A 26261-nucleotide genomic window follows, 5' to 3' on the forward strand; every position below is an offset into this window, starting at 1 on the left:
TCTCATCGCGAAGCAAACAGTAAAATAATAAAAACTTGAAGAACAGTCTCGCTGCGTTGTCTTCTGTTGTGTGGGCGTATTCAAAAGCCGCGCGCTTAAGTGAAACATTTGAATCTCAAAAGCGCGCTCGGCGCGGGGGCGTGGTCGCATTAGAAGATAATGAAGGGAGACGTGAAAAACGGACATCGCGTTGTTTTCATATGGATTACTTTATAACAGAATATTTGTTTTCAGCAGCACTTGTTTAGTTTAAAAGTAGACATGTCAGGCTTTCTATAGATATCTCTCTCATGTCTCTTCGTTGAGTATTCACGGAGTTACAGTTCATTTTAATGACGCATTTGTATCTGAAGATCAGCGCAGACAACGGCTGCAGACAGCACTCCTTGTTTGTTATCTTTATTTTATAAGTGCACAAAGTTTTGTTGTTATTATGTCTGTATACAAAAAAAAGTAGACCCTTTACAGATTCGATTGATGTATTGCACTTATCTGTACGATCAAAACTGAAAGTGTAATTTAAGTTCTTTTCGGGGTTATCAGGAGAAAACACCCCAAAACGCGTATACGCGTTAATCGACTCCAGAGGGTTAACCCAAATATTCAGATGTGTGCTGCGCATTTTATGGAGGATGAGGACTGTTTCCTGAACCAGTAGCCTGCAATGGGTCTGTGGCACAACGGCTGTTTCTATAAAGTTGGGCAGTTCAAACTTTGCAAGGACAGTCTGGTGCTTCTGATTTACAGCCTATAGGTATGTTTTTTATATTTAAATAATTTGCCAATGATGATTCAAACGCGAGTTTTGAGCAGTAGAGTAGGCTTGTTGTTTCTCAGATCACAAATGCAGACATGGTTTTATGTTTACGCAGCGCGATACGCAACACAACGCGTAAAAACAGTGTAAGTAGAGTAATGCAAATATAGTAATTATGTGTTATATTCGCGGTTGAAGCTAGAAGGGATACATTTACAGGAAACCAACAATAAATATATTTTTTTCTACCTATTAGATTGTGTTTTATTAAAGTCTATACCTACCCCAACCCTAAACCTACCCTTACAGTGATGCAGATACAATAAATGTTGTTTAGCATGAGAAAAAGGACGCAATATTGCTGTGTGCGTGCGCAGTAAACACTGGTAGGAAAGTCTGACGGGTAGGATAAAATGTCAGGACACCTGATCGCAAATGAATCTTTCTATTTAACTGGATCTTCTTAGTGAGCCGGTCAAACCAGTTCACCAAATCTATCTGAATCATTTGAAATGGTTCGCATCACCAGTACGCACTAATCCACAAATAACTTAAGTTATTCAGTTTATAAATGTGCCTTACACTCCCTCTGATGCGAAATAAACCAATATCCCGAGTTATTCAGTTAGTCCTAACAGTACATTGACTGAACTGCTAAAAGAGAACAGATGATGGGATGTGCACGACCAGAACAGCTGGACTGAGGCTCGTGTTGCTGGCCTGGAAGATGGTATAGTATGTTAAGGGGCATAACATTTCTGTCAGGCATTCAGGCATTCAGTCAGGCATTCAGTCAGGCATTCAGCCAATCACAACACACTGTATAGCTGGCCAATCAGAGCACACCTCGCTTTTCAGACCAATGAGCTTTGTAAAAATCGATGCATTTCAGAAGGCGGGGCATAGAGGAGAAACTATAATGTACATTATATGGAAAATAATGTTTTTTGAACCTTAAACGGCATAAACACATTGCATTGCACCAAATACACAAAATAATGTTCTTTTTAGCAGCATCATATGACCCCTTTAACTCTAAATCTAAAAGAGTCCAAAGAGATTTTATCAGTCATAGCTTCTGGAGAGAAAACTGGACGAAGATTAAACTTTATAATGCACATGTTGAATGCACATGTTTGTGCAGACATTCAAATGGAGTACTTTACCCTACAAATACTTTAAAATGCTTTGCAATCACTGTATATAAAGTAAGAGGTCGACCAATTGATCGGTTTTGCAGATTAACTGGCACAGATAGTTGATTGCTGGAACAACCGGTTATTGGTAAATATCCATACCGATATTCTTTCCCAGGGTGCATCCTTATGGAGCAGATTAAATTCTAGATTAAATTTGTCCCGTTTCTTTTAATCTATTCGTAAATATTGACACGTGCAAACAAGGGGAGTTGAGGACGCTGGCGTCTAGGTGCAGGCTAACAGGTTAAAGGGGTCCGCTGTCATTATACATTACAAGAGCGGCCACTAGTGGCGGAACCCAGTCGCACACCTAACAAAAATATATTTAAAGCTAAGGACGAGAAAAAAAGCAAACTATGTTCCAGCCATGCTATGGAGCTTAATTCACACTCTGTCTCACAACAAAAACACATGCGGTGTGATTTGTGAATGCCTTTTAGAATGTCCTGTGACAGGCCCACCAAAGAGTCTGCGGGGTCTGCAGGGGTGTGCCGTACACCCGTGCTCCTAACCACTGTAGATCATAGGCAGTACTATGGGTGAGCATTAAGGTGTTATCGTTCCTATTAAAGCTGCAAAATGTTTCATTTAACACTTAGTCTTTCCAACTAGATTTTAAGCTCATTTTTTTCAGTCTGCTCTACAATCTTGCAAGCTAGAATTTAAAAAATTGACAAAGTCTGGCACATACTTGCTCCATACAGTTGTAATATTTCAGAGATAAATAGCTGATTTAAAAAAAAAAAAAAAAAAAAAAAAAACATGTTTTTGTATACAGGGGTTGGACAAAATAATGTGAACATCCATTAAAAAAGTTCATATCATTTGCGTAGATGTTATGTGAAACGCGTTTACCTTTTATTCATTTTTTTATTGTATTCTTTCATTTAATATCAGTGTAGTTTACTGTAAGTTGTGTTCAGCAGTGTTTAGTACAAGCCATGGGTGAAAAGCAAGGCATGGCAGATGTTTTGAGAGACAGCAGTCCACTGGCAAATATTTGTTGTATGAATCTAGATGAATAAAGACTGTTGGAAGGTTGGAAAGGCAAATGGTTATAAAACACTTTAATAAAGAAATACTGCCTATTTCACAGGTGTTCACTTTATTTTGTCCAACTCCTTTATCTTCCTAATAAAACACCTGATTCAACTTCTTAGGCTCTAAGTAGAGAGTTTAAGTCCTGAAATTGGATAGGATAGTCATCCAGAACATGTACCATTACTTAAAAAAACAATATCTTGCAGATATAAATTTTCCATCTTTATTATAAAGAGTATGGCATTACAATATTTGTTCAAATAATGGTCATGTACACCTTACAGTGCATTTCATATCAATGTGATAACCCACATATGTCATTTTAACATGTTAATTACTTAATGTATTTAATGCTAGAAGGTTGATATTGTCACATGATCAATATATGCATACTTCCAGAACATCAATTAAACATGTATGATGTTTACATGATTTATTCATTTTTTTGAGATTCTTTTTAATGTGTCTTGGTTGCTTCTACAAATTGAACCAGGAAGGAATTAAAAATTAATTATATTAGCTGAGCACATAACACTCTCATGCCATAAAACCGTGAGTCATCTGGGCGGAAATTTAGTTCCCAGCATTCATGTCCTGTAATAATGTGTTTATGAAAACGTGTGCTTGACATGCAAATCACCATTGACCACAGTGATGTACAATGCTTTTGATATTAACAAAAATTTTATGACTGAATTTTAGAGCCAACCATAGTGATTTTTTTAATAATCAAGTTTATTCAATAATTAATTAATTAATTAATTCAAGAAGTTTATAATTTCTACAAGATTCCTAGCAGCACCAAATGGAATTGCTAAATGAACAATGTTTATATAAATGCCACAAACTCACTGTGTTTGGGTGAGCCAGCCTACAAATGGCTTAATTATAGTTGACAAACTGTTGCTACAGACACAAGGTGACCTTCAGCCTTAGGAAGCCAAGGACAATATTAGCTTTTTAAAGGTGCTGTAAGCCTTATTTCTGGAATATCATGAATAAAATGTCCATACTATCTGGAGTTCTCTCTGCCTGTCAGTCATTCTGCCCATTCAAGTTTGCTGTTACATCTTTGAAAATCTCACTGGAAGAAGTACTCGCTGAATTTGCCAGTTTACCAGGTTCAAACAAGACATTTATACTTTTATGTATTAAAAATGCATTACAATTTCCACAAAAAAATATTAAGCATTATTAAGTTTATTATTAAGAAATATTACATTTTCATTTATTTTTTGCTTGAGCATCAAATCAGAATTTTAGAATGAAGGATCATATAACACTAAAGACTGGAGTAATGATGTTGAAAATTCAGCTTTGCATCACAGGAATAAATAACAAATAAAAAATATTCAAACAGAAAACAGTTATTTTAAATTGTAACAATATTACTGTAATTCTAATCAAACAAATATAGCCTTGGAAAGAACACCAGACTTTTGAATGGTGTATATATACACTAATCTATTGTTGGGGCATAATGTATTTACAGAAACTTGACCCAAAAAGGCATATTTATTAAAAAAAAAAAAACTTCTTATTGCACTTTTATTACTTAACATTTATTAATATTACTATACATTTCATAGTAATAGTACTGTAAATGTTGGTGAAATGTGACATTGTGGTGGTCTGGCAATGCTGACAGTTTCCGAAGATGCTCCCTACAACCACATAATGCAGATTCTGGCAATTTCAACATGATTTATGTCAAAATTCTGGGTCACCGGAACACTGCACAGTAGACCTCACCACATGAAGTCATAAGAATTCAATCTTTTCTCAGAATAAATAAACAAATATTGGCAGAAGTCTCTCTGGCCTACATTTAGCCTCACTCAGATTAGACTCTTCTCCCATGATGACAGAGGGAAAGACGTTTTGAGACGCATCCAAAACAACATTTATTTATTTATTTATTTTTTCCAGTGATTAGCCACTTTACTTGAACTTACACACAGTCTTCAGAGAGATAATTGTTTTCATAAATGTAACCATAAGACCAAACAAACCTGATTCTGAGAATGAATAATTGTTGAACTTTGAGAAAGGTAAATTTGTGATTACCTCAATATTATTTTAAGCTTATGCATGTTAAAACATCAGCAATGTGTAACCTAAATGTTATTTTATAGAAAGCTGCATTCAATTGCATACCCAACAAATCTCTACAGTGGCTGATTTGGCCATACATAGACACCAGGCGTTCCCTAAAAGCATTAGATTGTGTGTTAACATAAACATGTCACAGACAAAGGCTTCATGAAATTAAACTTGAGAGGTACCAGGAAGCTTTCAGCCCATAATATGCTTTCTCACTCCAAGTTTTAATAGCCAGGGAACATACAGTAAGTGATTTCAAAGTGTATGTATGAATTTTTAAATATGGTGCATGCAAGAGTATATGCAATCTTTACTGTACTCTTCAGCTAAAGCAGCAGGACTGGCTACCGGTGTATTTAAATAAGTTAATTATTTAGACCGTGTTCAGAATAAATTAGCTAATGTGTTTTCTTTCTGAGGGTAGCACGTTCTGAAAAAGGATATACCGTTTTTATAAAATTATTCTGAAGGCTTACTAAATTAAGTAATAGTTCACCCAGTTGTCATCATTTACCTCCAAGTTGTTTCAAGACTGACTTCCATCAGTTGAACACAAATGGAGAGGGTTAACAGTTTTTTCCTCGTGAGAGTGAATAGGGAAGGATGCTATAAATCTATAAAAATTATTCTGAATGTATCATAAAAGTAGTCCATTTAACTCAAGCTTTCTGAAGCCATACAGTAGCATTATATGAGGAAAATACTGTAATTTAAGCCAATGTTCACTAAACATTGTCCATGTTGCTCATCACTCAACCTACGAAACAAAGTACTGGGCTGACGGAATAAAAGCTTTTGAGGGGGAAGTATTTGCCAGTTTACAAAGGTTCCAATGTGTTAATTTGATGATAATTTATATACACTATATCAGAGTTATCAAAACTTGTTCCGGGAGGGCCACTGTCCTGCAGAGTTTAGCTCCAACCTTTATTAAACACACCAAAACCAGCTAATCGAGGTAATGCTGAGCTCACACTTTACAATTTTCAAAGTCATCGTATCGCTGCTCTACTCACACTGTATGATTCTCTGGATCAGCAACAGTGAATCACACATTACACAACTTTTCAATAGGAGGAATCACAGACAAAATACTTGTCTGCAAACTGTGTTTCACAACCAAACACGCGAGAATTGATATCGAAAATAACGTAAGAATACATGAAATAATGGATTTATTCTTGTCAAAAAAAGTAGCCAGCAAAAAGCTTGCAATACATTTTGTCTGTACACTAAATTATGTTTTATTAAAGTTCAGGAGGAGCACGTTCAGATAATTAATCTAATTAACACGAGAGGTGCACAATCGGTAACCCAATTCCTCCAATCGGTAGGTGGATCAAATTTAAACCTGAGGCAAACACTGATTAATTCAGTAAGGGTAAAATCTTTGCATGGCAGGTTGCAGCTGCCACTCGATCTGCCACCGCCAGATGTGGCTGCCACCGGACCTGCCACCGCTATGTGCACCTGCCAGTGGCAGCTGCCACTCGACCTGCCACCGCAAAATGTGCCTGTCACTTGACATGCTACTGATATGTGCGCCTGCCACTGCTATGTGCACCAGCCAAGTTACCAGTTACAGTTGAATGCGCTTGCCGATGCTAAGTTCTGGCGCTTAGGTGCTGCGTGCACCATTATACAGATTTAAAGAGATGAATAAAAGGTAAGGTAACAAATATGTAAATAAATGTGGAATTGCACTGTTTGTTTATTTATATGCATTAATCGGAGTGTAAATGTTGAGAGATGCTGTGGTATACATTTTTAAATGGCTAAACTTGTTGCTATGTGCTTTGGAAACAAGTTGCTAGGGTTATCCGAGAAGTTGCTAAATCTGGCAACAAAATTGCTAAACTGGCAATCCCGCAGGCTACTCAGGGTGCCTCTGCTAGCAGTGCAGGCTACACAGGCAGTGTTGCCAACTTCTTTCAATAGAAAGTAGTTAAAGCTAAGTAGCTAAAGTTTGAAAAGTCGCTAAATGTTGCTAGATGACGCCATGCGCTGATTAGCATATTCATGATCGCATTGTATTGCCTTTTACATTTGTTTGTCTCACTGTGCTCACATACTCTATTTTAATTTAGCCAAATTCTCAATAAAACTGTTTTGATTTATATAATTTACTGTTTCTGTTGTCAGTCAATGGGATAAATATGAAATAGTGACATGAAACACGACCATTTAAGACTACCAGCTCTCCCTTCCAAAATGTTCATTTATATTTATGTATTTAGCAGACGCTTTTATTCAAAGCAACTTACAGTACATTCAGGTTATACATTCTTTTACCAGTATGTGTGTTCCCTGGGAATTGAACCCACAACCTTTTGCACTGCTAACGCAATGCTCTACCACTGAACCACAGGAACACTGCAAAAAAATCCTCGAGCCGTCACCTGATGAAATCAAATACACTTAAAATAAGCCAAGACAAAGAAAGACCATTCCTGTGCCCTGTTTTTGGGTATATTTGCATGTAAAATTAGAGAAGCAACATAATATCTATTTTTCACTGAAAGCACTGATCCTCTCATCCACTCGCTGAACAGAGCAGATGCACAGAGAGAGAGAGAGATAGAGAGAGAGGTACACACTGGGAAAAGCAAGACCTTGCGCTCATGCAGCAGTACCAGCAAGTCACAGAGACTCACTAAGGTTTGTCCAAGAAGTCTCTAGATTTGTCGTTAGACCCTTTTTTGGAAAAAAGTCGCCAGGGGGTCTGATAAGTCACTAAATCTACCAACAAAGTTACAAAGTTGGCAATACTGTACACAGGTTCTTCAGGACATCACAAACCCCACCCCCTTCCCGTGGCCTACAGCTATAGCAGCTGAAGCAAACATGAGGCTGCCTCCATTTGCAATACAAACCCGCACAGATCTTCCACTCCCTCATACTACTAATAACCATTTTTCTTTTCAGTGGCCTTCAGCTCCTGTAGTTAATGCTAGCGTAAGGCTACCTCCTCTAGCAGTGCAGGCTACACAGGTTCTTTAGGACTCCCATCCCGTGGCCTACAGCTACAGCAGGCAAAGCAAGCATGAGGCTGCCTCCGTTTGCAACACAGGCCCACAAATCTTCCACAATTTTCATTGCCCCCCACCACCAAAAAACTTTTTTTCCTTTTCAGTGGCCTCCAGCTCCTGTGGCAGACACTAGCGATAGGCTGCCTCGCAATTCACAGACCATCACATCTCTTTCTTTTCCACCATTTTTCTCTTACGCTTCTCTCAGTTTCCCACCTCAAGCCCCAGGGGCCGATATTAAGCGTGAGGCTGCCTCCGCTGACAATTGTGGCTCCTCTCCCTCACAGCTCTTTGCTTCATTTAAAATCACAATATTCTCTTTTTATTGCAACATCACTGCCCTTCCCACCAAATGCTGTTGCCTCAGAGCCATTTCCAGTGGCTCACAACATCCAAACACAGATCCTGGCAGGTGCGGACATAGTCCCCTTATCTAAGGCTGTCGCTAACGATTCATTTGGTAACAGACTTATTGGTTGATTGTTCTGATAATTAATTGGATAATAATATTTTATTTTTATGGTAGTAAAAATAGGCCTAATCAAACAATAGCCTTTACAATTACCTAAAATACATATATAATAGCAATGAGACCATAATAATTGGTTCAATTAAAGTATCAAAAGCAAGTAACAATATGGTTCTGTTGAACAAAACTTAATGTAATAATATAGCTGCAAGCAGCAATTACGGGGCCAAGCACTTCAGCGGCAAGTTGAGGAGCTAAGCATGGCATGGAGCATCAGACCAAATGCAAAAATGAGCAATAAAATCAATTTTAGGATGATTGTAATTGTAATGGCGGAAAAATCATAAATACAACCTCTAGTAGCGTGATTTATTGGCTTATCAAGTGTGACCAATAGGTGGCGCTGTTATCAAATTGATGTGGTGTGTTCTGTGTGAGTTGACAACGACACACACAAAGTTTAGTGTCAATATGCCAAAGCACTGCAGATATACAGCTACAAGTGCCATTTTGGCATCATGCCTCAAATTCGTTGCTGTGGTATGCAAAAAAGGTTTTGTCTATCGACACAAAATCCATAACTTTTTGTCAGCACAGTCTGAAGATCATCTGGCTCGATTTTGGTGAAAATCGAACCAACCGTTGATGAGGAGTTCGAAAAAGTAGGTTTTCAACATAAATCAAAATGGCAGAAAGGAAGTTCAGCTTAAGCCACTGAATATTTTGAGACCAGTTTCATTGCAATAGGTTAATGCAATAAAAAGTTATTAGCAGTTTTATAAATGTAATTATTAATAGTTAATGAATGGTTTATTACTCTTGACTAATAGGTGGCGCTGTTAACAAATGAATGTGGCATGGTCAGTGTGAGGTGACAATGACACATAAAAAGTTTGGTGCAAATATGTCAAAGCTTTGCAGAGATATAGCCTCAGAACCATTTTGGCACTGTGCCTAAAATTTGTAACGGTGCTGTATGAAAATGGTTTTGTCAATCGACACGAAATACATAACTTTTTGTCAGCACAGTCTGAAGATGATCTGACTCGATTTTGGTGAAAATCGGACCAACAGTTGAGAAGGAATTCGAAAAAGTATGATTTTAACATCAATCAAAATGGCGGACAGAGAGTTCAGATTTCCTACTTTAAAAAATGATATGTCTGTTGTCGGCACGACCCAAGGAATATTTTGAGACCAGTTTCATTACAATAGCCTAATGCAATCAAAAGTTATTAGCATTTTTGGAAATTTTATAATTAAAGGTTAATGAATGGTTTATTACTCTTTACCAATAGGTGGCGCTGTTACCAAATTGATGTGCCGTGGTCAGTGTGAGGTGACAATGGCACATACAAAGTTTGGTGTAACTATGTCAAACCTTTACAGAGATACAGCTCTTAGATGCAGTTTGGCATCTTTCCAGCAAATTCGTTCATGCGTTAAACGAAAACGGTTGCATGTAGCAACACGAAATCCATAACTTTTGGGCAGCTTTGTCTGAAGATGATCTGAGCCAAATTTGGTGAAAATCAGACAAATGGGTCTAGGAGGAGTTCGAAAAAGTAGGTTGTCAACATGAATCAAAATGGTGGACAGGAAATTCAGCAAATATTGGTTTTTGATTTTTGTCCATTTCTTTACGACAGAAATGCCACAGCAATTGTAAATCCTTATATTTGGAAATTAAAAGTTGCCATTTTTTCCATTACGTTCAGCAGTTTCACAGTAATAATCTGTTCATCTTTTCCCCCATAGGCGGCGTGAATTAAACGAGGGTTCATGATCAGCCCTTTCGATGCCCCGCCTTCTCAGTTTTACATTAGCCCACTGGAGTGGCTACTAGGAAATTCTTGGGTAAGAAACACCTTCTAATCGATCTGTCAGCTCCGCATAACTCCCTTTTTTTAAGCATAAACACCTCGATTCCTCTTGACGAATCCTCTCTCAGTAGTAGGACATTGATCATACAATCAATATGATAAAATCATGGGTCTTAGCACTTGGCTAGCAAAAGTCGAGATCACCTCCACTTTCAAAGCTATGCCTATCTATCTAGATTTATGGCACTTATTTGGAGTATGCTGGCACAAGAAATTATATTTTGTTGTACGCTTAACTTTTGGATGCAAAGCAGCACCAAGATTTTCTGACGTGTTATCAGAAGCAGCTTACTGGATTTGTCAAACAATTACGCAAAGTAATCATCATAGCATCTACCCTTCTAGACAATTCAAATTGTTTGTCTGTGAGTATTGCACTCCCGTCGGATGCTGCGAGTGCTTTCCAGTCGCACAACCTTGGCTTGTCCGTCTGTCTACTGGCGAGGCTTACCCGTCTGATGCCATGAGTATTGAACTTCCATCGGATGCTGGGAGAGCCCCCCGGTTGCACAACTTTCCACCCATCTGATGCCATGAGTTGCTCCAGTTAAAGCTACGTGGACCTACCCAGTCAGTCAATTCGAGCATAGTCCGCAGTCATCGACCAGTAGGGCTCACCCATTCCGCGTGCAAGATGCTCCCAACAAGAAATGGTGTGAGCCTTCCTAAACCTTCCTAAATCATGCTGCTCCTCGTCTATCGTCTAGTTGGGCCCATCTTCCCAATGCTGTAAGCTGCTCCTGTTGGAGGCAGTACGGGCCACCGGTCTGACTGCCCAAACATGCAGCTCCTCCTTTATCGGTCGGTAGGGCTCACATACCGCAAACGGCCTGACATCACAAGCTTCTCCCATCAAGAAGTGCTGCACCTGGTGCTGTGAGCTGCTCCCGTCGGAGTTTGTGTGGGCTCTCCCGGTCAAGCGACGAAAGTTTCTTCCTGAAACTCATTTTGGGGGGGTTATTCGTCGGCAGTTGTCCTTTTTCTCTGTTGCTTTTTTGGGGTAATCCGGGTTTCGGGCCAAAATGCAGAGCTCTGAGCCCTCCCCTTAGACAGCACACCAAATATGCATAACCTCTACTATGTTATTATATGTGAGTGTGAACCTGTGAAATTACGTTTTATTAACAAAGTTCAAGAGGAGCATGTTCAGATAATTAACCTAATTAACAAGAGAGGTCCACAATCAGTAATCAACCCAATTAACAAGTTAAGAGGTGTGTATATATACACAGCAGACTTACCCCTAATTCTTCGGGCCAGAATTCTGAGCTCGGACCCCTCCCCTCAGACAGCATGCCAAATGCGCACAACCTCGTGAGTGTGAACTTGTTAATAAAAAAATGTATAAAAAATAAAGACAAATCTGAGAGAAAGAAGAAAATGGTTTCTTGCTGATGTCCAGTTGCAGACAGATTACATGTCCTGGCTCCCACTGAACTTTCCCTTACCTTTTTCATGCTCTCTCATTGGCTGTAGGTCCTTGCCGATGTCATTTCAAGTCAAAATACATTTCACGTTGCAGGACTGCAAGTCGCTGACAGGTCAAGATTTGCCTGCCATTTCCACAAAACTGTCAGCAAGTGAAAATTTGGGGCTAAAATCATGCAATGTGTGCATAAGTGTGTTGGAGCTGAGTGGCTATAATCTGCAGGACACTGGAGCAGAAGCAGGATTGGACACCCCTGCTCCATATGGAAAAAAGTACTGGGAAGCATGATTAGCATTGTATTCGGTGTTGTGAGGCTTGCATACTGCTGCTCAACCACTGCAACTTATTCCATGAAGCTCCCGCTGCAAAGTTATTGTGTGGCTATATATGGCAGGCGAAATTTGAAACTCTTCAGCTACTTTATGGAATCAGCAAACGCTTTGTGGCTTTGATTTGCTGCTGTCCCTAAACACTTTTAGTTACCAATAGTACCATTTACAGTTGACTGTGGAATATCTAGTAGGAATGAAATTCCATGAAATGAATGACATTTTTTCACAAAAATTTGTGAATGCAGATTGTATGGCTAGGGGCTTAGTTTTATACACCTGTAGCAATGCGTCTAATTAAAACACCTGAATTCAGTAATTAACAGGTGTGTCCCAGCATACTAAATCTGCATATTAAAATTATTTCTGAAGGATCATTTGACACTGAAGACTAGAGTAACTGGCTCCTGAAAATTCAGCTGATTCATTAGCTGCTATAAGTAACAGGAAGAAAAACAATGTGCAGTAAATTGTAAAACTATTTGTGCTACAAACCAGTGATTTACATAATAAATTTTGCAATATCAAGTAGCATTAAGTATATTTTGTGTGAATAACACCCGAAAGCCTCAAACATTCAAGCTAAACATGGCCTCACAATAAAAATAAGTTGGATAGCTACAGTCAGGAGACTGGTCTTGTTTTGACACACCAAGCCTGCAAAAAAGTTGCACAGGTAACAATTTAATTTAAAGACAAATTCTTGCTATTAACTCAGCTTAGTAGCATGTATATTTCTAACATATATGCTGTTTATTAGTACTAAAAACCAAAAATCAACATAAACAAACAAAAAATCCCTCAATCCTACCTCAACTACCTTAACTATCAGTAAGTGAATTTGGAGTTTATTGAGGCAAAAGTCATAGTTAATAGTTAGTTAATAGTGATAATTGCTCCCTAATAGAGAGATTGCTCTTGCTTCCCAGATAGCAACATATTGTCTGCCCAGATCTGGCCCACATCTGGCACATGTGGAATGATGATCTGGCCCACATGTAACGTGGAATGATGGCACTTGGGCAGACCACTCATGTTTACCAGATCTGGGCCAAAAGCAAGCCACAGCAATGCCACATATCAGCCAAGAGCAAAGAAATAATCCACATTGGACCTTATCTGAGCCACAAAATCTTCATATAGAGTCCTCTCAGCTTGTCTGAGCTTGTTAACAAGCAAAATCACTGAAGAAAAGAAGAGAACAGAAAAAAAAGAGACAAACAGAAACTCAAGAACTACAACTGACTTAAGCCACAGCCCTAGATGAATTTAGCTGAAGATAAAATACATTAAATCTCTGAAGATCTCAGCAGAGGAGGATTAAACAACTCCTCAAACAGCATTACCAGCTTTACTTATTACTAACCAGACTGACTTTATTTCTGTTAGAGCTCTACAGAATTTCTTATTGAGAATTAACAGGTGTTTAAATCTAACGTTTGTTTCATTTTAAGTCCCCATAATGGTGATTGGTGTTTCCATTAATTGGGCTCATAACTCTTATTACAATTAGTTTGTCTTCACTGGCTGTTACGATGGTGTGTTTATCAAACACATTTAAAGTAACAAATAAAGACAAAATGAGATCAGGCATGAGTTGCAGATACTGCCAAACTTTATTACACCTAAGCTTCAAAAGGCCTGAAGCCTAGTTTAATAGGGTGTCAGTTTAAAAGTAAAAGAAGGCTGAACATTAATTCAAATCCATTCATTTTCAGTAGGTTGCATGTTTCTGAAATTTTTAAAGAGCAGAAGTAGAATTGATTCTTTCACGACATGATTTATTTGCAGTGTCTGGTTCTAACAGTCAAAGAAGTGACATATAGGGACACTGGTGACTCCACATATCTTTTGTTAATGGGTGCATGGGTTTTCCAAATTTGTACATTATATGTGATTAACTCTTATTTTATTTCTTTCTTTTTATTTCTTTCTTTCTCAGTTTTAATTTAAGGACCATAAATAAGCTATCCTGGTCACTCTAACATTGGCCACTAGCCAGTAACACATCATTAGGATCTTAGCATTTTATGACCTAAGCATTAAACTACATAGCTTCAGGATTCAAATGACTTTAGTGAATCAGGCCAGGACACAATAATTGTGAAACCATCAGCAGTAACCTATCATATACTGCAAATGTGTCAAACACACTGTCATAGAAGGCAAGTAATTAATAATAAGAGTTAAGAGCCCAACTTATGGAAACACTATTCACCATTATGGTGACTTCAAATTAAACAAAGATTAGATTTAAACCCCTATTAATTCTCAATAAGAACTTCCATAGACCTCTAACAGAAATAAAGTCAGTCTGGTTAGTAATAAGTAAAGCTGGTAATGCTGTTTGAGGAGTTGTTTAATCCTCCTCTGCTGAGATCTTCAGAGATTTAATGTATTTTATCTTCAGCTGAATTCATCTAAGGCTGTGGCTTAATTCAGTTGTAGTTCTTGAGTTTTTGTTTGTCTATTTTTTTCTATTCTCTTCTTTTCTTCAGTGATTTTGCTTGTTAACAAGCTCAGACAAGCTGAGAGGACTCTATAAATAATATATTAAGATTTTGTGGCTCAGATAAGGTCCAATGTGGATTATTTCTTTGCTCTTGGCTGATATGTGGCAGTGCTATGGCCTGTTTTTGGCCAGATCTAGCAAACATGAGCGGTCCGCCCAAGTTACATCATTCCACACTACATGTGGGCCAGATCATCATTCCACATGTGCCAGATGTGGGCCGGATCTGGGCCGACAATATGTTGCTATCTGGGTTGTTTATCGTAGTTAATACCAGTGTATCCTTTATACTGATGACCTGCAAAACTTAGCTGGTAAAGCTGATTAACCATAGAAGATTGTTGGTTAAGCTTGTTAAGAAGTCCTGTGTTGGTCTTATTAGTAGAGTATTAATCTCCTTGAATCAAAAATATATCAGTTCGACTCCTAAAGTGCATTGTCTTTTTCACAACTAAGACCATTATTTAAAAAGCATCAAGCATTGGCTCAAAGTTCAGTCACAAGCTGTACGTTTAATAGCTAAATGCATAGCACATTTCCACTGTGTCTAGGTTCAATCTGTGTTCAACTGCATCCTCTTCATCCCAGGCTCCAGTCCCCAGCCTCTGAAGACACAGGATGTGCAGCCCAGGAACAAAGAGCATGGGTGGGATCGAGGCAGGTGGGGGTTGACTGGGGGAGGAAGCGGAAAGGATAGATGACAGGCCCTCTCTGTTTAGCATGCTAAGCATGACCGCCATGCTTGCTTCTGTCGGTCTTACGCATGCAAGTCTTCATTCTCTTGACTATATGAACATCAGTATCCATTCCCACAAGGAGAGAAGTGTAGAAAACACTCGCACACCACCCTAACAATACAGACTGATGATAAAATAGACTGGAATGTTTTCAGTTCTACAGCAAAGCAAAGAAGCTGTTTCACACTGACCTTCTGGACTGTAACCAACAGTGCAAATCATACAACGATGTAACAATATTGAAAAACTGCTGAATATATTTTAATTCCAAAATCTAATTCTACAAACAAATTTAAATTGAACTTAAAAGTAATGTTTAATTGTCTCTCATTTTACATGCAACCCCATTGCTGGATGATTTTCCTCCATTGTAAAAACAATAAAATAAAATAATAAAATAAAATTATTGAAATATTCCTTAAAATGGTGACATCTAAAATGTAACACTGAACCCTTTTTACATTATGGTGGAGAGACAGATAAATAATTTCATTGCATTTTAGCAAATTTTACACAGGTTGTTGTATTTTTCAAATACACACACACACATATATATATATATATATATATATATACACAAAAATGCTAATTCCTGAGTCTATATGTACACAGTCTACAAATAATTTTTCTAAGTTGCAAATAAAATAGATTATTAGAGTAGGTTTTATAAGAAAATATTATTTCAGTCTTTCTACTTATCATTTTGGTGTGTGTCTGTGTGTGTGTGCTTAAAAAATGTTTTGATTTTTCTTTTTTTCTTATTTGATAAGTAGCATATATGTTTGCCTTATAATTTATAATTTACAAGTAATATCTTAATTAATGCACACTTTTTTCATATTATATATTTTACTACATTTACACATCTTGTTATATAGTTTTTAACCTTCTGATAACTAATAGTATAGTTAATTACTAAAAGGCAGTTTTAACATTGTTTTTCAGTTTAAATCACACCATACATTACCATTGTAATGTAAATAAATAAACTTTTGCTTGTGACCAACAAGAAACACATTTGAATTCTGGAAGCAAGATAAAGATAAAGTGTGCAAGTATATATATTTTTGTGTTTTGCTGCATCAGCTGAGGGAAAAGCAGACAGACCACAAACTTGATGTTTCTTGGCGTATGACAAATCTAACGGCTTCCTCATTTCATGCAGGTCAAAAGGTCAATAGAATATATCCAGCAGTTTGTCACATTTGAGGATAAATTTGTCAGTCATTCTGATGTGTCTGAAGACTGTTCACATTTCCTGTCTGATACTGTTGTGTGACAAAATACTAAATGGTGTTTTTTGTTGCACTGATTGTGCACACAAATTTATTACTGACTGAACTGAGGGACTGTAATTTTAGCAATAAAAACGTTTGAAAATGTATTTCTAAACCCACTGTAAGGTTTCTCTATGTAAGCTTTGTTTAGGGGTGGCTGGAATGGAGCTTTATCCACAACTGGTACAATATAGCAGGCAAAAATTACACAGACAAAAGCATTATAGGTTTAAAGATGTGCCATCTAATATTTTATTCCATATCACTTTAATTTGCTTACAGCTGCCTCTTAACGAATCACGCACAACTCGTTCTAGACAATGAAACTGTGATTTAAGTGGTCAGATTGGCAGGAGAATTCAAAAGGTGCTGAAGAGCTCAGTAATAATCACACAAAGATGCTAAAGAAGCATAAAAATCATTCAAAATGAACAATTGGATCACACAGAATATTTAATATATAATAAGTGTGGGCAGCACAAATAGGACGCCCATCCTGAAAACACTGTGTAGTAGATACATAACAGAACAATTGTAGGCTTTTGAGCTAAAAAGCATTTTAAGTAACAATAAACCATCAAAGGCTATAAAGATTTCAACATGCTTACTGCACCGGAAACTCAGAAATCAACTCTGAATTTAAAAAAACGCATCAGTGCTGATAGCCTGATCCAATCGTAAATTAAATTAAGTGGGGAAAATGAATTTTTATCTTGCAAAAAACACTTAAGCATGAGTTGCGGACACTGCAAAACTTTATCACACCAAAACTTCAACTGCCGGTCAGGCCTGAGGCCTAGTTTAATAGGATGTCGGTTGATCATTCAGGTCCATTCATTTTCAGTGGGTTGTATGTTTCTGAAATGTTTAAAGAGCAGAAGTAGAATTGATTCTTTCATGACAAGATTTATTTGCTGGCAGAAGTGACATACAGGGTGACTCCACATATCTTTTGTTAATGGGTGCTATATGTGATTAACTTATTTTCATTCTTTCTTTTTATTTCTTTCTCAGTTTTAATGTAAGGACTGTAAATAATAATAAAAAAATGGAACGACTGTGTCATTCATTTAAAGTGCATTATACAGTACAAATAATAAACATCAAAGGGTATAATTCACCCAATAATTAATAAGTAATTTAAATTAAAAAGTTGACTAACAAAATGTTTTTTAGTTTTATCCTGTTGTATCCTGTTTATCCTGTTTATTTCATATTATAGTTAATTTAGCAAGTTAATTTTATATAAAATATAATACATAAAATAAAAAATATATTAAATTCTGCAAAAGCCAAAAATTTATAATAATAATAATAATAATAATAAAAATACATTGACCTATATTAAGTTACATTTTGCCTTACGTCAAAAAAAAAAAAAAAACTAAGTGTGTATGGTCTTTATAATTATTATTATTTTTTAATGTAATAAATATTTTTACCTTGTATAATTGTTTTGGGCAAAATAAATATAAATGAAGATGTAAGGTTTGAACCAAGCAATAAATCTAATCTGAATAAAATAAAATAAAATAAAATGGGCCATAACAAATTTGAGTATTTTTAAATTACTATTTATTTTTTCTAATGTTAACTAATTGAACTTTACTGGAAAGTTTTACCAGAATGTCTTATTAATAATGTTGTCTTAGTTAAATCTTATAAAGAAGCAGTATAAACAGAAATAATAACAGAGAAAAGTCATTTTTGATGAATATATGCAAGGTAACATGACCATGTAAAGCAACAGAAGATGCACTTCTTGCAAAGTTTGTCATGAGCAGATTCAGATGGCACATCAACAGATCTTTCACTGATTATCTAAAACATAGTGCACACAAAACTGGCTGTACTTTCTCAAAATGCCAAGCACCAATCTGTTGGGGTTTAGTTTACAGGTATTTAACGTCATGACTACGAATTCCTAATCTGTTACAACAAGCACTTTCAAGAAAGGACTAATCACTGTCATTTCCAACTGTTGCGAGATTCACACAATACATCTTTGAAAGATGTTTAAGAATTGTTAGCAAATAAACAAGATGTTACTAAGAACAGCTGTTCCACTGTATCACATTACTGCGCCGATCTGATACTCTATCATATCAGTCGGATACGGACCTTTTTTCGGATCAAGTATCAGTCTGACTGGACCGATCCAATACGATTCTGTGCATTATGGTTGAAAACAGTGAATTTATACTAAGTGAATTGTACAATAATGTAAAAAATAAATAAATAAATAAATAAATAAATAAATAAGCATGAAGGTTCACCTGGCATAGGCATAGGCAGATAATAAGAAAACAGACAACAAACACGATCATATGAATTCATAAAATTAGCCAACAAATGACCAATTATGAATTTCCATGAGATTATGTTAGTCTGGTCATTCTTCATTCAGCACTCAAACAACATGTTGAGATTGGTTACGACTGTCTCCAAGGTGTTCCAAAGTTCCCGTTCTCTTGCATAAGCTGATCATAAAGGCCTGTGCTTTTGATTAAAAGGACTGTATTTTGCTGGAGTTTATTGGTGATTCTGAATGGTCAAGGACTCACAATCTGATGTCTGTTAGATGAGAGAACTGGAGTAGCGAACTGAATGAAATTTTCATTATGTAACAAGGGTCCATGTGACTCTGAGTGATTATGCTTTAAATTGTGAATCATCATGTGCCCAGAATATGTTTTTGTGACACTCTGCATTGGAGAATTTCATAGTGTTGCAGTCAGATAATTAATCTTTGGCCTATTTTTGTCATGTCATTTCTTTTTGTCTTATTAAAAAAAAAAAAATCTACACAATACATTCTATAGAAGCATTTATAGTGTATATATATGTAGCAATCACTATCAAAAATGCATTGTTGTTATATAAAGTTATGAAACAAATTTTAATTGAAGTGGGTGATTACTGACCAGAATAAACAGTAATGTATACCACACTTTATGCTGACAGTCAATATCTTTTACTGACTTGAAAGTTGGAGGTTTGAGGAGCTCAAAAGTATTTCCTACCTTAATAAGGTGCACTTCCCGAGAGTTTGGACATACAGTAACTGTAGCACAATGATTAAATACAGAGTGACAAAGTGGCTCTTTAAGAAAAGGTGACCCATTGGGAACCCAAGGGTTATACCCTCTTTAAAAATTTCAAAACTGTACAAATTTTCGCAGCAATAATATATATATAAGAATTCCTAAAAGAAGTAAACAGTTCTTAGAATCATTTTTCTTGACTTAAAGAACATTTTAAATCTGATCAACTTTTTTCCACCTTTTTGCATGATGAAAAGTTTCCATGTTAAAGGTTCTTCAAGATGTCAGTAAAAAAAGGCATTTGAATGATTTTGAAGAGTGAAGAGTATTCTAAAGCTGTGTGCTTTGAGCGCTGGACTTGGTTCACAGCCCTGCTGAGAGTTTCGAATGTCCTGCTCAAATGTGCTCTTGTGTGAAATGTCAAATATCAATGGAAATGCCGCTATACCAAAACAGTGTGATACCTCCACCGCCCTCTAAAGCCTTCAGCAAATGAAGAACAGATGAAAGAAATGGGATACACTTATGCAGTGGTTTCTCATGGCTTGGCGGAGAGGAAGGGATAAAAAAATGCAACTATCCATAAAGCTAATTGTCCATTAAGCATAGCAAATAGGCTTATTCCAGCCTCAAATCCAGCTGTGTCCCAGTCCCACTCTCTCCATGCACTTTCCTGACCTGTGTTTTCAATTGAACACCGCTTAATACGATTTAAAATGTTAACTAATCATAACTGGTGTTAAAGAGCTCAGACATCTCATCCTAAACTTACTCTGAGAATGGACATATGTGCACTGCGATGCAATACTGACTGCGCTGAGCCACTGTTATGTTAAATGACAAGCTATAGAATAAAAGAAAAATGTCCTCCTGTAGCAGCGAATCCATCTGAAACACACGGCTTACCTTGTGCCTTTATCACCCATCGCGAGGATCTGCTTGTGACAGAAACTCTTCTGCTGTGGGAAGAAGATGAGAGGGGTTGGCGAGAAAAGAGAGGGAGATGGAGCTGAGGGGAAAAAAGAAAGATGAAGAGAATTTACTATGCTGCGTTAGAGAGCCGCTGTCACTTAAGGCAGCTCTCCTCGCGGTTTGAGCGCTTTCCAGGTGAATCCAATTACAGAAGCATCTCCACTCTAGACAAACGAAAAGAAAACAAGCAGAAGCCAGCGATTCCTCGTTGCTTTCCTGTGCTGCTCTGCTTTACGAGTCCTTCAGGTGGGAATGTAGGAACAATAGACGCTGTCTGGAAAATCCTAACGCTTAAGAAGCTTCCGTTTGATATCCACACTATCTAGCAGAGCTCTTCCGCTGTTTTCCTCTCCTCGTCTCTCTCTCTCTCACACACATAAACTCGCTGTCTCCCCTCCTCTCTGGATGTGTGTGCGAGGGTGATGATATTCTCCAACGCTGAGCAGATTTCTCAGCTCGCCGTCACTGTGCAGAGGCTGTGAGTGAGATGAGCGACGACATCGTTTAAAGTGGTGTCACATTACAGTTCTAAACTCCCAAAGCAATAAATCAATACCCACTAGGATAAAGCACATCAATCAGCCATCATGAGGGTTTAAGATGGTTTTATTAATTGAAAAAGCATCCCTGATATTTGAGTGATTTTATCATGTATCAGATAAATAAACCAACCTCATTAAGGTACTGCAAATAAGATTCTAAAATATAATCATCAAAAGATGATGCTGAATTTAAAACCCAGACAAAATATGACATGACAGCAATGCATCATTACTTCAGACTAGAGATGCACCGATCGATCGGCAAGGGATCGGAATCGGCTGATTTTCCTCGTGTCTCACTTCTTTCCGATTTCGAGCCAATCCGTTTTGTTACCAGCGGCACAGGCAATAACGTCAGCTGCGCATTCTCGCTCTCTTCTCTCCGACGACCCCTTCTCTCTCACACACGTTTCATTCGCACCGGTTAAATAGTGCTTGTACTGCGCATTATTTTAGTCATTCACACAGGTTTCACGCTTACACCAAAAGCGTGCGCACCACCACTGATCTATATTAGTGGAGAGCACAAGCCTCAGTCTCAAACAGATTGTGAGCCACAAATACCAAAATGAGTGGCTAACTGAGCTAAAACGTTCAAATACATATACAATTATGTCAAAATGCCTGTCTTGGGGAGTATCCAGTTAAACACAGTCAGTTTTGGAACGTTAAAAGAGAACGCATGTTGTGTAACAGTATATTGGGTCTTAAAGTGATTGCTGTCCAACATTCCTGCTGCTGTCTGTCATGTTAATCAAAGAACAAAAGACAAAGAAAATCACTTTCTGCTCTTGACTGAATACATTTTATAACTTTAATGGTAAGCATTCATTTGTATTTAATTTTTACAATGAAGACTACAGAAATTACATTTGATAAAAATTTACCTTTGATTACGTTAATTTCTGTAGTATTTCTTACCTGAATAAAAACTTACTTAACCTGAAAAACTTAGTTTCATAGCTCTCTTTATTCTATTGCATTTATTTGTGCTGTTTTTTTTTTTTTTTTTTTTTTACGCTATTTTTTTTTTTTATTTGGTCTTATTTTATTACTGACTTTTTACTTGTGTTTTTTATGAAAATAAAACTTTGCGTTGAAGAAAAAAAGATTTTTGTTTGTATATGCTGTCAATTATAGTTCTTATAAAAAAGCAATCATAATCGTCAAAAATTGGTATCGGCAGATCACACTAACAAAAAATCGGAAATCGGAATCGGCCAAGACATTTGCAATCGGTGCATCTCTACTTCAGACCTAAATGACAAAAGTGTTAACACTCTAAAATACATGAATTCTCAAATGAATGTGAAATCAAGTCATATTGGCACTTTCCACAGATAGGATACACTTTGGTGTACCATGACTTTATAAGGCACAAATTCCACAAAGTTTTTAACCTAACAATTAACCCATAATGAAAAGTAGTAAGTTTCAAAACTAAAAGCATCTCAAATATTTATTAAAGTTAATGTAGGAAACAAATATCAAATAATAATAATGATAATAATAATAAAATAAATACAATGATCACAACAACAACCAAACATGTTGGCCTCAAATAACCTGCTATACAGAGTGACACATTTTAAAATTATTATTTATTTTTTATTTTATTTTATAAAATGTAAAATTTATAAAATTTTTATGATTATTTAATGTAGAAAACAACAAAATAACTTAAATTGGTGTTTAAAACTATATCATGACACAAGTTTTGGTATTTCAGGACGTACAGTATTCTGTACCCTATTAATGGAAAGTGCCTGTTAGAACATAGATAAGCATGAACTTATTCCTATTTGCTTGTTGTCTTTCATTTTGCATGTAAACAACAGACTTAATAATCAAACTCACTTCTGGTCCTCACGTTTTTACAAAAAAGAAATGTGTAGTTAACAAATATGCTGCTGTTCCTTTGATAACGGTGCTACTTTGAGAACAATCCACATTTGGAAAGGCAGAGTTCTTTTAAGTTTTACTCGGTAACAATGCAGTGATCTGCAGTAAGATCAGAGATTTCTGAGGCACATAGTTCTTCATCATAGCAACTAGTTCGAACGGTTTTAGGTTAATAAATATTCTAGACTCTACATTAAAACTCCTCGGTCCAACAGCTGACAAGTGTAAGATGGGCATTAGACTTTCCTCATCTAACCTTTAATTAACATGCAAATGAACACAGCAGATTGAATCACATGGCGGTCTGTCCATTACGCTGGACTCGTGTTATCGCTGATGGCAGTAATTTGGGTCTTCAAAGTCAGTCAGAGCAATGCGGTGTGATTCTCATCAGCCACGGGGTTCTTTTAAATGCTAATCTGAGTGCAGTTTAGGAGTGAGCATACTGGGTCTCTATGGCAGCACTAAAGAGTGTGGCGGAGGCCAAGGCTTCCTCTCATTCATTTTTAAAACACGAGTCCCTTTTTATAATAAATTACTGGAGTCAGTCCAATAGAGCTGAGGCAGTGATTAACAACATACAGTGAGGTCTAAAAGTCTCAGACCACTAGTGAAAATGCTTCTATTTTGCTATTTTTCTAATTTAATATATTTTTATTATCAGAAATCATTGGCATGACAATTAGCGTGAATTTAAAAATCAACAAACAAAACAACTGGCTTGTTTGCTTTAATGACAGCAGCACTCAAGTCATATGAAATCATCCTGTTTGTGCAAAACCCAAAGATTATGATCATTATCATAATGATGATGTCACAATTTGCTTGAGTACATTTCATTAGTGATCTAGAAATAGATCAATAAGATGTTAATAAACATAATAATGGTCCCAAGATTTTCACTGTGGTCTAAGACAGCTAAAATATATACACTAGCATTCAAAAGTTTGGGGTCAGTCTTTTCTGCTCACCAAGCCTCCAATCGATCAAACCTTATTTGATAAAAATACAGCAAAAGAATAATAGTGTAAAATACTATTACACTTTAAAATAATGGTTTTCTTTTTTATTTAGTTATTTTCAAATGTCATTTATTCCTGTGATGCAAAGCTACATTTTCAGCAGCCAATTACTCCAGTCTTCAGCATCACATGATCCTTGACAATTAATGCTATAAAAAAAAAAAAAAATTTTGTGAAAAAAAAAAAAAAAAAAAAAAAAAAAAAAAAAAAAAATTATCATTATATATATATATATATATATCCTGGTATATATATATTATATTATATATATCTATATATAAATATAGTTTCAGGATATATTTCAGGATACTTTGATGAATATAAAGTTTAAAAGAACAGCATTTATTTAAAATAGAAATCTTTTTTACATTGTAAATCTCTTTACTGTCACAACTGATCATATGCATATCAGCATTGATTTCATAAACAAATACTGACCCCACAGTTTTGAATGATAGTATAATATTTATATCTCATTTTATACTACATTCAAGAATCAGTGTCATTGTGCGACAATATACAATGGGCTTTTACCAGGCATTCAATTTCATGTCTATTCTGTGTTTTGGTTTCTAAAAATAGGACTGACATGCGAATCCATTGGGGTCGAGTTTCCACCTATTCAGAAATGTGTTGTCTTGTTCCTAAAACAGGCTGAATCCACTTTGTTCATGTTTCCCTTTGATATCAAAATCCCTCAGGCAGCAATATCTGGCGTACGTCAAAAGATCTCAGATTTTAAAGTTGCTGATTATAGTACGAAGTCAAACAACAGGAAGGCCTACAAACGCTTTGGCAAATTCTGCATCGGTAATTCATCTGTAACAAGGTTTAAAAAAAAAAAAAAAAAAAGCCAGACAGCTCTGCTCAACAGTCGCCAGACCCCTGTAACATTAGCACATCTGTCTGCGTTTTGGATGACATAGCCTCTTAGCAACAAAGACTGTCACAATACTAAGGGTCCTGCTATGGACGGAGTGCAGAGTGTGAGCTTTTCCCAACAAGGTTGTGTTTTGATGACATCCCTGAGTGCATTTCCAAGAGTGATTTCAGTTGATAAGATGGAAAAAGGCAGCCCATGTCTGGTCTCAGATATCGCTCCAGAGCACAGCTCGACGGCTCTTGTCCACGCTAACCACATATTCACCCGACAACGACCAGGCCACAGCGCTTATTGAAGCTCTGCAAAAAGAATTTTGCAGAATCTTAGAATTCAGTTTAAAGACAGAATTAAAGAGATAATTCACAGCATCCCACCCAAAAAAGCATTCGGCAAAAGTGGAATTATTGACACAAAAACCTCCATAACTAATATACTGTATTCCAATTGCCACATTAAAAACTAAAATATAGCTTTGTGCAAAGAACAGACTGAAACTGAAGTTAACATTTGCTGAAAATCTCTTTAAAACCTGTCACAATTTAGAGTTCATTTATATGCATCATGACAAATTTTTACATAATAATGGCTGACTGTATATTATCCCTTATTTGAGAGTGACTTGCAGTATGTACTAAAGCAGAAAAAGAAAATAAACTAATCAAACCGGAGTGCATTTCCTGTACAACAATGTAGCTTGCTGCTTAACTCTTCCTGTGCCCCAACGTTTCCATGCAATTGACAGAGTTTTCTGTATTTTCACTGTTATATGGTAGGGGGCGCTAATACACATCTTCTGAAAAAGTACTGAATGATAAAACACAAGTGAAGAAGAAGAAGCAAAAACAACTGATCGCGTATATAAAATAAAGCGATTATTATTTAACAGCATTTAAATAAAAACAGCCTAAGGTTACCAATGTTACGAATGAAATGTTGACCCATGAAGTGGTTTAGGACTGTGCAAGGTTTGGGGGTGATGATGGAAGCTATCTATGTTTTGAATCATCGTTCTGTATCCTATACTGCAAAAAAAAAAAAAAAAAAAGTGTTGAACCCACTTGTTGTGGCGTTGCTTTGTTGTTCATTCAAAATACTGCGGAAAAACATTAATGCGGAGAAGATGTTGTATAC

At 36.5% G+C, this 26261-nt stretch overlaps 1 protein-coding gene across 3 annotated transcripts in view; it reads right to left on the reverse strand.

Moving 5' to 3' along the window:
- The window catches only part of arrb1 (arrestin, beta 1), a 47868-nt gene that overhangs the window by 15463 nt on the left and 6144 nt on the right, over nt 1–26261 (reverse strand). The window contains exons 1-3 of one of the 3 annotated variants that reach the window (XM_042739051.1): nt 21557–22173; nt 20853–21257; nt 20716–20768 (exon numbers count right to left, since the gene is read on the reverse strand). The exons of 1 other annotated variant lie outside the window; for it this stretch is intronic. In XM_042739051.1, the coding sequence (XP_042594985.1) occupies nt 20716–20735 (20 nt within the window). In that variant the 5' untranslated portion in view covers nt 20736–20768; nt 20853–21257; nt 21557–22173. Of the gene's footprint in view, nt 1–20715; nt 21258–21556; nt 22174–26261 lie in introns of those variants that run through there. One more of the 3 variants, XM_042739049.1, reaches the window with a different exon arrangement.

This window comes from Cyprinus carpio, chromosome B15 (genome assembly GCF_018340385.1).
Source record: "Cyprinus carpio isolate SPL01 chromosome B15, ASM1834038v1, whole genome shotgun sequence".
NCBI classification, from domain to species: Eukaryota; Metazoa; Chordata; class Actinopteri; order Cypriniformes; family Cyprinidae; genus Cyprinus; species Cyprinus carpio.